At 44.9% G+C, this 14,588-nt stretch overlaps 1 protein-coding gene across 4 annotated transcripts; it reads right to left on the bottom strand.

The window, feature by feature from the left end:
• Nucleotides 1–769: 769 nt before the first annotated feature.
• LOC131706609 (tartrate-resistant acid phosphatase type 5-like) lies at nucleotides 770–13,768 on the bottom strand. 4 transcript variants are annotated; one of them, XM_059008011.1, is made up of 6 exons: nucleotides 13,036–13,768; nucleotides 5,889–5,979; nucleotides 4,946–5,145; nucleotides 3,536–3,663; nucleotides 2,650–2,995; nucleotides 770–2,123 (listed from the first exon to the last, which is right to left on the bottom strand). In XM_059008011.1, exons 2-6 carry the CDS (start codon nucleotides 5,977–5,979, stop codon nucleotides 1,884–1,886), a joined length of 1,005 nt encoding a protein of 334 aa, XP_058863994.1. In that variant the 5' UTR covers nucleotides 13,036–13,768; the 3' UTR covers nucleotides 770–1,883. The 4 variants fall into 4 exon arrangements, with proteins under 4 accessions (XP_058863994.1, XP_058863995.1, XP_058863997.1 ...); XM_059008012.1 differs by lacking the exon at nucleotides 13,036–13,768 and adding an exon at nucleotides 9,236–9,357; XM_059008014.1 differs by lacking the exon at nucleotides 13,036–13,768 and adding an exon at nucleotides 8,897–8,918.
• Between the last annotated feature and the right edge of the window lie 820 nt (nucleotides 13,769–14,588).

The following is a 14,588-nucleotide window of genomic DNA, read 5'->3' as shown; positions in this document are numbered from 1 at the left end:
CCCGGTTTGACCAGAACCGCCCCTCTTCTCTGGTCCCGGTCTCCTGACATGTAAGTATGACATCCAGACAGACAGACCCCTTCGTCCATTCCTAGAACCTAACACCTGTAACATTATTTTTTTGTACCAATAGAAATATATCACACATCAAAAGAAACTTATCACTCTTACAACATGTTTATTTTAAAAAAAAATAATAAGGTATTTAAATGAAGGATATTGACTAAATGTTTTTGGTTTCTTTGTAATCACTCTATCATTCATCCTTGACCATGACACGCTTGAGTGACTGAAGCATATGCACTTAATCACCTAATTAGTGAGACAGTTGATTGGACACTGGATAAGGAGTGATTTCAGCTGTTGAATTACAAGAAAAAAAACAAAAACAGTATGCCACGGCTGTCGAGAGAGCAGCGCCTTCACGCGATCGGCATGTTGGAGGCTGGACGAGGGCAGCGTGCTGTGGCTCGCCGTCTTGGGTGCTCACAGCCAGCGATTTCAAACCTGGCGAGACGGTATAACCAGACACACTCTGTCAATGACAGCGCCACCAACTGGGAGACTCAAGAGTCACAACACCTGCCCGAGATCGACACATCATTCTGCAGCATCTTTGTGATGTCAATTGTTAATGAGCATGATAAAAAGTCACTGCACCTGCTCGAAAACAGTTTGTCATTTTTCAATCACATCTAGTAAGTGATACGTTTCTTTTGCTGCTCGGTATATATTCAGCCCTTTTAAAAAACATGCAACATGCACAGAATTGTTAAATTGTGTTATATATACTTTTAATTCAACCCTTTGAAAACAATAAACATGCAAAATAGGATTACAGCAAGTAGTTTATCAGATTTAAAATGTTAGGATAAATATCTTAAAAGGCAGACTTCCCCGTCGGTGGTTTCTCACAGCACCCCCTATTGAAAAGGGAGGACTGGAGGACTTGCAGGCTCTGCCATCTTCATAGAAAATAAAACTATGTATCTTTTGTGGGATTAAAATGAGCCTTTTCTACTAAATTAACAGTGTGCTGGGATAGATTTAACTTTACCATATATATATGTAGGTATTCATCTAGTTATACAGTGTAAAACAGGTCACTGATTTTATAACTTGATTAATTCAAAGCTTGTGAAAATTTGCTTCTTCCAGTTTCTCTGAAAACATGAAATCCTGCACAATGCAAAAGGAAGTAAAAAACAAAACAAAACAGAAACACCAATTTCCGTACGGTTCATTTTTCATCTATAGACGTCAACTAGCAGACCTTCGTAACCCCATTGGCTACTACGGAGTCATGTGACCAACAATAGTTGTGCTACTGACCACAAACCAGCCAATAATCACTCTAGCAGTCAGCAGTCAAAACAGATCGCGACCGCAGCTTTGACCTTACAGTGGAAGAGTTCCTCCTTGGCTAGATAAAACCCATTACTGCCCACCGTCACCCCTCGGGGCAAAAGTGTTCCACTCTTACCCTCAACTCCTGTCTCTAGCAGGTCTAGTGAAAGAACTGCTAACATGCCAGCACCACTATATTCAGTTCTGTAGAACTGAACAAGAAACTATATCGTTTACTGCACAGGGTTCCCCACCCCACCCCAAAAAAACACTTAATGTTTGGTCACTGAAGAAATCCGGTCAAAATATTTCTTTTAGCATTTCTGATATTTGTCCTGCAAGTAAAAGAATTGGAGTTTGTGCAAGGATGATTTTTTTAGACCAGTTTAGAGACATCTATTGGGTGAAAACTGACCCAATACAGGTACAACACAACTCTGGACGAACAGAAATAGAATCAACATTAAAAATTTTCAAGCTACATATAAAATATTAGGAGGGGTCATGTCATTCCGGACAGTGTGCTCCTCCTTGCTCTAGGGGGCGCTGCGGCGAGGCAGCGTGGTGCGGTACAGGGATTTCCCCATGGCTGTGATGAAGGTCACGGCCATTTCCTGTCGGGTGACCTCCACGTGGGCGAAGCCCCCCAGCGAGGAGTGTTCGGCGTAGAAGAACTTGAGGGAGTCTTCCGGAATGTCACCCTTGTGCTTCAGGGAGTGTTCCAAGAAGTTCCCAGCTCCACTGACCACGTAGCCGACCCCAGACTCCTGAATATACTGCAGGGAGGAGAAGACAGGCACACGCTTCAGCCACTGCGGGATTCAAAAAAAATCTCAAGATTTTAAAATCGGAATCCTCCAGCCTATAGTTTTATTCCAGCGCTGGGGCAAACATTTGTACATCAAATGAAAACGCTGCTCAGATCTGGTGGCAAAAACGACCCCGTGATGCATTAGTTTGTACGAACAGATATCGAAACGATATCATGCAGAGGAAACTAGACATTTGAACTAGCTGGAACACTGTATACTGTGCTGCACCATTCAAGATGACATCTGGAGATTTAAGCATAATTATTTTACCCCCCCTCTTTTTTTTTCACCCCCCCTAATTTAGAATGGCCAATTTCGTTCCCTCACCGCAGCGACTCCCCACAAAAGCGGGCAACCTCCGATCCCACACCCAGGAGCTCTACAGCGACAAGCTTCCAGCTTCTGGGAGGTTAAAGGCCAGCCTGGTCTGCTCTGAGCTCCCTGTAGGGGTCTCCGTCGCTCGACGAGGGGTTTAGCCTCCCTAACTTACCTGCAGGTTGTGGTCGTGGCCGCACAGGTAGGCCGTGACCTTGTGTTTCAAGAGCAGGGGCCTCAGTTTGTCCAGCAGGCAGTGGGTGGGGCCGTGCTCTGCCACTGACCACACAGGGTAGTGACCGGCCACCAGCAGGAAGTCGGCGCGGGAGCCCTCGAGCTGCTCCGAGAGCCACTGGAGCTGAAGGGACGCGCCGGACTCGCTCAGGGGGCCCCGGGGCCTCTCGTCGGAGAAGTCGTCCGAGTTTCCGCACAGCAGGACGGTGTCCAGCATGAGGACGGTCAGGGTGGCGTTGGAGCCCGGCACTCTGAAGTGAAGGTCGTAGAAATAGCTGGGGAAGTTCCTGTAGAAACAGCAGCATCCGCCGATAAGGACTCGCTCGCCTGCGTCACTACTCAAAGAGCGTGGTGCGACTAGGGCTGCTGCTCCTATTACTGCACAGCACACAAAATAAACACAGGCGGGACGATCACTGAGTTAGTGATCACCGTGGCTTTTAGTTTGCACGCCTCAAATGAAATATTCATTGCTCAATTGATCACCCTGGGGCCCTATTCTGGGGGCTCTTGTAGCTAGCTAACCAGGGACACACATGAAAATATCAGAATTATCTATTGTGCTCTTCCATTTAGATTTGGTTTCTAGGTGCCCTTTTTTAAAAGGTACAGTAAGATGTGCAGCGAGTGTGTGCGTGTCAGGTCTCACCATCTCTTGGACAGCTTGCTGTAAGATGTGCAGTGTGTGTGTGTGTGTGCGTGCGTGCGTGCGTGCGTGCGTGCGTGTCAGGTCTCACCATCTCTTGGACAGCTTGCTGTAAGATGTGCAGTGTGTGTGTGCGTGCGTGCGTGCGTGCGTGCGTGCGTGCGTGCGTGTCAGGTCTCACCATCTCTTGGACAGCTTGCTGTATGCGATCTGAGCCGACACATTCCCCGAGTGGTCGTGGTTTCCAGCCAGGACGTACCAGGGCAGGTCCTCCAGAGAGTCTGCAGTGAAGACGTGCTCAAACGTCTCCTAGCAGGACAGACATGCACGCAGGGTCAGCACAGGGAGCAGACATCTCATTTCACACTATCCTTTTACCTGGTTTGGATATTTCTAATCATAAAAAGTACTTGGAGTGCTCAGAGTTATTTCAATTTACTTTTTTCTTTAAACCAGGGAAAGTGCTTTGAAACAATACAAAAAAACACCCTTATCGAAACGGACGGAACTTTGAGTTGTATTCCGGTAATCTCCATGACAACCATTAGTGATCAGTCAGGACGTCTACATAACCTGACAGTTCATTTTCCAGCATCTATTCCAACACAAACACGCAGTCATGGTGTTTATACCACAATGGGGGAAGTGCAAGAGAAACGAGAAGATCTGGCAAATTTGTGAAGCAGCGGGGTTTTCCAAAACAGTACAAAGCACTGTCCCACATCACACACACACACACAAAAATAAAACTAACATCAATCTGAGCAGCGGCACAAAAAATAATAATGCTTGGGTATATTGACAAAAGTAGGGGTTTAAGGAGGCGAGGATGAGGTTGTATTATGTGAGACTGCATGGTGTGTCCAGTTCGGGTCCCCACGACAACAAAGGGACATTGTGGCCCTGGAGAGAGTCCAACAAAGACCGAGGTCTTCATGTGATGGCAATAAACATCGGGGCAGCAGTGTGGAGTAGGGGTTAGGGCTCTGGACTCCTGACCGGAGGGTCGTGGGTTCAATCCCAGGTGGGGGACACTGCTGCTGTACCCTTGAGCAAGGTACTTTACCTAGATTGCTCCAGTAAAAACACAACTGTATAAAAGGGTAATTGTATGTAAAAATAATGTGATATCTTGTAACAATTGTAAGTCGCCCTGGATAAGGGCGTCTGCTAAGAAATAAATAATAAATAATAAATGAGTTGGTATTTTCTAGAATTATGTAAAAGACACAACTGGTGATCATGATAATATCTACAGCTGGGACCACTTGATAATTCCTGAACCACTGTAGAAAACACAGGGCTTGAAACTGGCACCAGCCCTGCACCCAGCCCTGGGTTCAGAACGCTACTTTACCAACCAGCTGCCATGCGTTTGAACAAATCAGTTCAATCTGCTCTGAATGACTCGATCTCGCCTCTCATCGCAGCATCGATGAGCAACGCCTGTAGGTTTACGAACAGGAGTGGCAGCTATAAGGGAGGAACAGTTTAACATCAAGCCCCCTTTCTGAAGTAAAGGTGGTTCTGAAGGCCAGGACTGCGTGCAGGGGGAGGGAGTTTCAAGCCCCGCCAGACGGGGGCTCCTCACCTTGAATCTCTTGTCATGAGCGCTGTGCACGCCGCTGTAGTAGAAGTTGTCTCCGAGAGCCAGGACGAAGTCAGCCCCCATGGACTCTGCGACCCTGCCCATCTCCCGGGCCGTCGCCTTTTCGATGGGCGTGAGGTATGGGGGGTACGGGAGCCCCCCCCAGTCCCCCAGCGCTAGAAACCGGATAGAGGACCTGTTACCTGAGAGAAGGAACGGGCCGTCACTAAACCGGATCAGAGAGGCGAGGAGAGCCCTGCAGCGCAGAGCGATGGACCAACTGCTGCCAAACATAGACGTGATTCACACACACTGTACCCCTCGCCTTGCAGCACGACCAACACTATATATGAGGCTGTGTGGTCCAGTGGTTAAAGAAAAGGGCTTGTAACCAGGAGGTCCCCGGTTCAAATCCCACCTCAGCCACTGACTCATTGTGTGACCCTGAGCAAGTCGCTTAACCTCCTTGTGCTCCGTCTTTCGGGTGAGACGTAATTGTAAGTGACTCTGCAGCTGATGCATAGTTCACACACCCTAGTCTCTGTAAGTCGCCTTGGATAAAGGCGTCTGCTAAATAAACAAATAATATAGCTCAATCATTTATTTGTATAATCACTGGTTATGAATTCTACAAATGCCAATTATAATGAACTGGAGTACAGATTATGAATTATTAGTTAATTTATACAGAAAACAAATATACTAGAATACAATACACCTGTGTGTTCAAGGTGTATGTGATGTTAAATATGTAATTAATGGTATTGAACTATATTTCTAAGAAAAGGAAGTAAACTACTTTCACATCGTGATCCCGACACAGTGAGATTTCTCCCAGTACTCCCCCAGTATTGAAAAACCACTGTTCTGAGCTTCTGTAAAATCCCCCCCCCCCATGCAATCGGCTCTTTGGAGGTTTGCTGTGCGTCTCACAAAACAAACTTACGGTGGTCAAGATCCAGGGACGGTTTAGGGAAGCAGAGCATCATGGGAAGTGCCGACAGCAACACAGCAAGCTGGAGCTCCCTGCGCACCATCTGAGTAGACAGAACGAGACAGCACGTCAGAGGACTCGGGACCAACACCAGATCAACTGGTAAATGTTACACTCCGGTCAAACACCAAATGGGTGATACAGACGGAGAGAAAGAGCGTGGCAACCCATTCCATCCCCTCCCCACTCTCTGTGTGAAGAAGAGTCTCCTTCAGCAACATGACTAGGTAACCCATTCCATCCCCTCACCACTCTCTGTGTGAAGAAGAGTCTCCTTCAGCAACATGACTAGGTAACCCATTCCATCCCCTCACCACTCTCTGTGTGAAGAAGAGTCTCCTTCAGCAACATGACTAGGTAACCCATTCCATCCCCTCCCCACTCTCTGTGTGAAGAAGTGTCTCCTTCAGCAACATGACTAGGTGACCCATTCCATCCCCTCCCCACTCTCTGTGTGAAGAAGAGTCTCCTTCAGCAACATGACTAGGTAACCCATTCCATCTCCTCACCACTCTCTGTGTGAAGAAGAGTCTCCTTCAGCAACATGACTAGGTAACCCATTCCATCTCCTCACCACTCTCTGTGTGAAGAAGAGTCTCCTTCAGCAACATGACTAGGTAACCCATTCCATCCCCTCACCACTCTCTGTGTGAAGAAGAGTCTCTTTCAGCAACATGACTAGGTAACCCATTCCATAGCTTTGTTACTGGTCTTTCCCAGGTTGGTGACTGGTGGATTAACACAGAGACCTGGGTTCACACATCTGCATTGCCCATCAGCAACAGAACAATGGGGCCTCCCCGCTGGTACAACAGCCATTGTCCTGGTCTCCTGGGGGCAGGATCAACCCCAGGGACGGATCACTACAGCCCCAGGCTTTATTCCAACACAGGCCCGTTTGTTTTGTTTTTGAAATGCCACACATGTAGAATGTTCCAGTGCCTCTGGTAAAAAAAATTACAGTTTTACCTTGTCAAAACATTCAAAAGAACAAACATACAACAAACTGTTACTACAAAACACTGCTGTGATAAAGACTGGGATAAGAAATTGGTTCTGGTGTTCCCGCGGGTTAGGGAAACAAAACCGGCAGGGTCTGTTTCTCCTGATCGCGCTACAGCGAACCCTACCGGCCAGCCGCCCGGTGACCTCAGAGCGGACACCTGCAGGGCCGGCCTTTAGGAGGCCTGCAGCTCGTGGACCTTTGCCAAGTTCCTGGATGTAAAGAGACGGATGATGGTCAGATCGCAGGACGGCCACGGACCTGCAGTTCTCCTGAGCGGTTGTGGGGAATGTGATGGGACCTTCTAAAATTGGAGGAACAAATTCAGACGGGTAAAGTAATTGGGCACTATAATTTATTTTTAATAGTATAAAAATACTTCATTAAACCCCCTAACTTGCAGAATCAGCTTTATAGAAAACAAACTCCACATGACTTGTTTTTGTTATTATTACTCAAGAGCTGTGGTGCTCTGCACAGGACAGAACGCACGCAGCAGTTTCAATGCATGCAGTAAAACCAGGAGGCAGGAAACGTCTCATTTTAAGGAAGCAGTCTGGTTTTGCGGTTGGACCTGATGTTTAAGCGTTTCCTGAACCGTTTCAGTTATTCCAGCCCCATGCAGCTCGTTTCATGTACGAGATCGTATGGGTTGATTGGGAGAAACGGACGTTCAGAAACCTGCAGGCCTTAATGTAGGGCAGCAGTGTGGAGTAGTGGTTAGGTCTCTGGACTCTTGACCGGAGGGTTGTGGGTTTAATCCCAGGTGGGGGGACACTGCTGCTGTACCCTTGAGCAAGGTATGTTACCTAGATTGCTCCAGTAAAAACCCAACTGTATAAACGGGTAATTGTATGTAAAAAATAATGTGATATCTTGTAACAATTGTAAGTCGCCCTGGATAAGGGCGTCTGCTAAGAAATAAATAATAATAATACATAATGGTGCAAGCAACCCTGGATAGAGAACACCACAGGTAACAGCACTCGACCAAAAGAATCATAGAACACAGCTCCGTACCAAATATTAAGCCAATAACTCGGGGCGTTCGGGTTGTGATCTACATGTTTTCCATACAGCATGCGTACAGAACCCTGCAAATATGAAAGCAGTATCTCAAAAGGTATCTGGTACTGACCTCTCGGCTGCACGGCTTGCTCTTGAACGGAGAGACGTTGGTCTTTGAAATGCTTGTTTTGCGATTCGAGTCCAGCCCTTGCTTTTTCAATGTCGTTTACGAGGGAGCCCCACGCGATCCAGTTAAACCTGTCCTACTACACATCACTCGCAATATAAAAGCAGCAGGCACACACGCACACATGCAAATATTACAAAACACAGTCTTTAGTGAAACGAAGTGCTCCCGAGCGTTTGCTCATTCTAATCCCGAAGCGCTTCGCATGCAAAGGCTTGCTTCACATTTCTTATCTTCTGCACACGGCACTCCTCTGTTGTGCGAGATACCAAAAGGAATAGTGTTGACTGGACAATTCAGGAGGTCAGGCAACTAAATAGGACCAAACCACGGTCAAGAGGTCAGAGAGGCTGGTCGCTCTGACCTTGAGGGAGTGGGGGAAAAAAACAGTGTGCGTCTCACACCGCACCCTGGACTAGGGTTTGAATAATTGAACAGTGTCGTTTACAGCCATCTGTTACAAATGTGACACAGAGAGGTTTTCAAGGCTGGATCACATCGATATCGGGGTCTGCTATACAACACTTTTGATCTAACCCTGATGACTCTGTTTAAAAAGGACTACACAGAGTTAAAACAAATTCCAGTAAATCTTATATATCTCACTACACTGTGAATACCAGTAGCTATAAACTGGACGGCTAAGCCATTTACCAGTAACCAAAACCCAACCCTTGTACAAACAGAAGTATTCAATGCATTCCTCCCTGTCTGAACACACAGGCCTCGCCCTTCACGCACACACTCGTCAGTATTTCTAACCTGCTTAACCACAGGCAGGGGTCCCTCATTCCATTAGAGACAGGTGTTTCCCATCCTGGCCCCGAGGCATTCTGGGGGATGTAGTCCTGTAATCCTAATTGGACTACATTTTTCCTTTCTCAAACTCAAACTCCCAGTAGCCAGACACATTGAGTACCTGTCCTGTAACTGACGTGTTTGCAATGCAGGTATCTGGAAGGAGAGCTGGATGCATTATCTTCACTAAGAGCTTCAAATAAAATGACCATTCAAATACATCGTTCACATTTACCAAGATACAGGAAAAGGCAAAAACACTGAAGTCAAAATGAAAAACGACTAAATGAAAAAGCAACTTACTTCTGCAGTCCTGTTTGTTCTTTCACTACTGCTGCTCAGAAAAGTCCCCCTCCTGCCCTTCCTGTTGACAGCTCCCTCGCTCGCACACAGCGCGCTTTATCATCTGATAAAAAGCAGAACTGACTCTGTCAAAGGTTGAGCCCAGGCAGCTGGGCGGAGCGAGCGGTCTAACAGACAGGACGGTGACTCAAGCTGCTGTGAAACCAGCTCGCGATCAGCACGGGACTGCTTTTACTGAGGAGGAGTTTGTGTGTTTCTTTTTTTGTTTTGTTTTGAGGGAGAACAAAAAAAAAAAATTGGCCGTGTTTCATCAGTAACGCTTCAGGCAGTAAACTTAAATGCACCTGCAAATCCGAGAACAAAAGTGAAATTAAAGTGGACTCCCACACTGACTTCAACCTTCAGTCAAGGACAGCTGCTTAGCAAATGTATTGTAGCCAGGTACAGTTAAACCTCTTCACAGTCTTACTCCAAATGTACCTCCTTCTCATTATCCTCATCATCATCCTTATCATCATCATTCTCATCCTCCTCTTCATCATTATTCTCATCATCCTCATCCTCCTCCTCATCTGCCTCCCTAGTTTTTAAATAAGAATTTTTCTTATTTTTCTGTAGCCTTAATAAAGGGGATTCTGACATAGGGCAGCAGTGAGGAGTAGTGGTTAGGGCTCTGGACTCTTGACCGGAGGGTTGTGGGTTCAATCCCCCGTGGGGGACACTGCTGTTGTACCCTTGAGCAAGGTACTTTACCTAGATTGCTTCCAGTAAAAACCCAACTGTATAAATGGGGAATTGTATGTAAAAATAATGTGATATCTGTATAATGTGAAATAATGTATAATGTGATATCTTGTAACAATAAGTCGCCCTGGATAAGGGCGTCTGCTAAGAAATAAATAATAATAATAATAATAATAGTGTCCAATTTAAACAAAGCATTACTGTTTAAAAATGTACCAGAAAGTGACTTACTTCCCCCAAAGCTCTTAATACCCTCCCCCCTCCTCTCTCCACAGTACGTGACTAAACCTCACAGACCCATGAGCAATACTGTCTACCAGCAGTAAAGTCAACCATCCCCACAGGCCACACTAACCCGTCTGCTCCTCTCTACACCAGACATGTTTTCCACGAGGAGTTTGAGAGACGTCTGGAAAACGCATGTGGATTCCCTGCAAGATCGACGCAGGAAGCAGTTCCCAGTCACGGGGTGCGAGTGTGTTAAAGCACACCTGTACTTCTGAAACACTGACCGCTCGACCCAAAAGGTTGAAACAGGGTTCCGTTGGGTCACCGTGGCGATAACCCTGTGTTCTATAGGGTCAAGATCGCAAGAACAGCACTTTAGATAAGCGATCGTAATGCAACAGTATTAGCGTTTGTGTTGTTTTCACTACTCCCCTAATGGTTGCGTAGTTGAACTTTGACGCCCCCTGCTGCATGAACGTATGAAAGAATACATGAAGAAACTGCTTTGTGTCCTCCTATGTAAAAAACGTACCTCACTGACACACTACTTAGTCGAAAGGAAAGTTTTGAGGGCTGATTCTCAAACGTATGATGAGAGAAATGTTTTCTTTATGCATGTACGGTTTTCACAGTATTATTATTATTATTATTATTTTTATTATTATTATTATTATTATTATTATTATTTATTTAGCAGACACCTTTATCCAAGGCGACTTACAGAGACTAGGGTGTGTGAACTATGCATCAGCTGCAGAGTCACTTACAACTACGTCTCACCCGAAAGACGGAGCACAAGGAGGTTAAGTGACTTGCTCAGGGTCACACAATGAGTCAGTGGCTGAGGTGGGATTTGAACCGGGGACCTCCTGGTTACAAGCCCTTTTCTTTAACCACTGGACCACACAGCCTCCTGTGTAAATGTTGATAGTAAAATGCCTGACAAACTAAAAACTAAAAAATGGTAAAAGTCACAAAAAATGAAGGCTTGGGACTTCCTACAAAACAAGCATAAGATGTGCTGAAATATTTCTAAGTGCTTGTACTCCTCATATTGAACCTTGAGACTTTCTATACAATGACAGATCACGTAATGTTAAAACTTTACAATGCATTAGTAAGACCTCACCTAGAATAGCGTTCAGTTCTGGTCACCTCGTTACAAAAAGGATATTGCTGCTCTAAAAAGAGTGCAAAGAAGAGCGACCAGAATTATCCCGGGTTTAAAAGGCATGTCGTATGCAGACAGGCTAAAAGAATTGAATCTATTCAGTCTTGAACAAAGAAGACTACGCGGTGATCTGATTCAAACATTCAAAATCCTAAAAGGTATAGACAATGTCGACCCAGGGGACTTTTTTGACCTGAGAAAAGAAACAAGGACCAGGGGTCACAAATGGAGATTAGATAAAGGGGCATTCAGAACAGAAAATAGGAGGCACTTTTTTACACAGAGAATTGTGAGGGTCTAGAACCAACTCCCAAGTAATGTTGTTGAAGCTGACACCCTGGGATCCTTCAAGAAGCTGCTTGATGAGATTCTGGGATCCATAAGCTACTAACAACCAAACGAGCAAGATGGGCTGAATGGAGCCTCCTCTCGTTTGTAAACTTTCTGATGTTCTTATATCGTAAGAGAGGTCTGCGTCGTTTCTGTCTTCACACCAAAAGCACGACACAGCTCATGTAGTTAACCCAACGGTGCTTGACTGAAGAGGAAGTGTTTTTTATAGCTGGCATGTATACATCCTCTCCCCATTTCACTGAATCTGTGCTGAAATCACAACGCGTCTCGCGAGACATGTTGCGATTCTGCCTAGCGACAGCAATGCCTATCGTGACATGACAGCATCGCTCTACCCATAATGCTGTGCGCAGCGGCAGCCAACGTTTTAAAATCTCCAATATTTCAGTGTCGGCTGCATGAATAAAAGTTGCCATGACTATGACACGGGCGTGTGGAAACTATTCACAGCTCTGTTCCACTGGCAGTGGAATGCAAACTATTTTGAAACCTCAATTCTATTTAAAGAGACAGTGCCTCATAACAGAACTGCTACCTTTAGAAACAGCTACAGCTTTAACTATTACAGCGCCAGGGCTACCACCATCACAAACACAGCACAGGGATGGAAATAAGACTCCTGTTGCACAGCAGTTTCACCCATTCCAGGTTTTACTAGGAGCTCGATTAGCCGCACTGTACAGGTAACAAGCCCAGGTGTGTCTTATTAAACTCCCAGTAAAACCAGGAAGGGATCAAACTGCTGTGTAATGGGAGTCTTATTTCCATCACACAAAAACACTAAATCAGGGTCACATCTTGGGCCTGGAGCACATTTGGTTAAAATCTATCCAACACTGTCAAGTGAAGTATTATTTACAGCATGGAAATCGTACTCCTTGACCTCGTGATACAGGCTACAGTGCGGTTATCAGCGGGTTTAACGCAAACCTCCCCAAACTGCACGCTGGCGTGTCATTATTTTGTTTTTGTTAGGGCAATGGTCTCCAGTATTGGTACGCCTGGTGTTTTAAGGGTTAATTACAAAAAGGAAACCATTGCGTTGACTTGAAGAAGCATTTATAGCTTCGGGACACGTAATATTGATCCAAAAACACGTGTATATTCACGCTGCATTAGTTCAGGGAATTAATGACATTTGTATCAGAGATAATGGACCATTTTTTAAATATGAAACCATTAAAAGCGGGCAAGTATTGATAGTTGACAGATATAGACTGCATATCCCAGAATATTTACAGTAGGAAACTACACAGTTAAAGCAAAGGTAGTTTGAATGTGTAATGGGTGGACATGCGTTTACCTCGAATGAGAGTGGACGGGTCTGTGTAAAGAAGCGCAGTCTGTCGGGTCGCTTCGGGTCAGCAGTCCAGTCTCCGCTCAGGCGCCTCCCGGCTCGTGTGGTTTGTTTTGCGCTCGGTGTTAAATTAAAAGTCTCACAAACTTTGGAACGGTCGGAAAACTTTAAAATATCTGCAACTGCTATTTGATTAAACCCCGGCCGATTTGCTGCGGATAAGGGTACGTTTTAAACGTTATCATTTCGAGAGTGGAGAGAAAGCTAAAAAAAACACACACAAAAACACGCGTTTTCAGCCCCACGCGAGGATAGATCCTAAACTTACGGACTATGTTTTTTTTTTTTTTTTTAAATAAACGAAAATTTCAAACAGCTAACCGAATGACGATAGTCAATATATTTTTAAAAGTTTTCAAACAGTTTAAACTCACAGATAAAAAAAAAACGCATTAACACTAAAACAACAACAATGCAAACTCTAAAAGTGTACCTACAGGTTTAAAAAAGGTTACAGCGTCTTGTTTTGTTATCGTTAAAATAAAGCGAAAGGTAACTAAAAGCGATGTTTTTTCTATTTTTTTTTTAAAACGACTCGTTCTTTATCACCGGTTCTTCCTCCACTTCCAAAACTGGAACGTGCGTTTAAAATGACTCTGATAAAGCTTCTGCTCAGGTAGCTGATCACGCCGGCTCCTCCTGATCAGTCCCCCTATTGGATAATCAATCCTTGCAAAACAACAAAACGCCCCAGCGATGCAGATATTTAAGGGGGGGAGAGGGGGGAGAGGGGGGAGAGGGGGGGGGGGGGGGCGAGGCTGGAGACAAAGGCCAAAAGGTCAAGGTAAAGCATTCTGCTGAGGAAGCGAGATTTGCTTTGATTTAGTTACACAAGACCAACCCTTAGTATCTGAACACGTTTTTTTCATGTTTTTTTTTTTAAGAAAACAAAAGCGCCCCCCTCCTTTTTTTAAAAAATGTCTTTTTAATCACTTGCCTCGCTGTTTTGCTATGTTATTAATTAAAATATTGGTAATACATAATATAATATATATATATATATATATAGTTTTAATTAAAAAAAAGAATCAAATCAAAGTGGAAATAATGTACCACATCCAATGAAACTGATTAAACCCAGGCGCACTTTTGTTAAGGTAAATGGTATAGGCCACAAAACCAAACTTAATGATTTAATTGCGTTAGAACTGGGGCAAGACATAAGAACATAAGAAAGTTTACAAACAAGAGGAGGCCATTCAGCCCATCTTGCTCGTTTGGTGGTTGGTTGCTTATTGATCCCAGAATCTCATCAAGCAGCTTCTTGAAGGATCCCAGGGTGTCAGCTTCAACAACATTACTGGGGAGTTGGTTCCAGACCCTCACAATTCTCTGTGTAAAAAAGTGCCTCCTATTTTCTGTTCTGAATGCCCCTTTATCTAATCTCCAATTGTGACCCCTGGTCCTTGTTTCTTATAAAGTTATTGTTGCGTTAATGAAAAGTAACCGTCGACTGAATTAGCGTCCAAGCTCCGTATTCATTACATCTAGATCCGGAG

Source organism: Acipenser ruthenus, chromosome 36, assembly GCF_902713425.1.
Source record: "Acipenser ruthenus chromosome 36, fAciRut3.2 maternal haplotype, whole genome shotgun sequence".
Taxonomy (NCBI): Eukaryota; Metazoa; Chordata; class Actinopteri; order Acipenseriformes; family Acipenseridae; genus Acipenser; species Acipenser ruthenus.
This window is presented reverse-complemented; position numbering and strand designations above follow the sequence as displayed.

Coding starts and splice junctions, on each gene's coding strand:
- LOC131706609 (XM_059008011.1), bottom strand. CDS start 5,979: ATGGTGCGCAGGGAGCTCCAGCTTGCTGTGTTGCTGTCGGCACTTCCC. Junction 3,664..4,945: donor CTCATGACAAGAGATTCAAG/GTGAGGAGCCCC, acceptor CTGTCCTGCTAG/GAGACGTTTGAGCACGTCTT. Junction 2,124..2,649: donor GCCACGACCACAACCTGCAG/GTAAGTTAGGGA, acceptor TCCTCCCTGCAG/TATATTCAGGAGTCTGGGGT.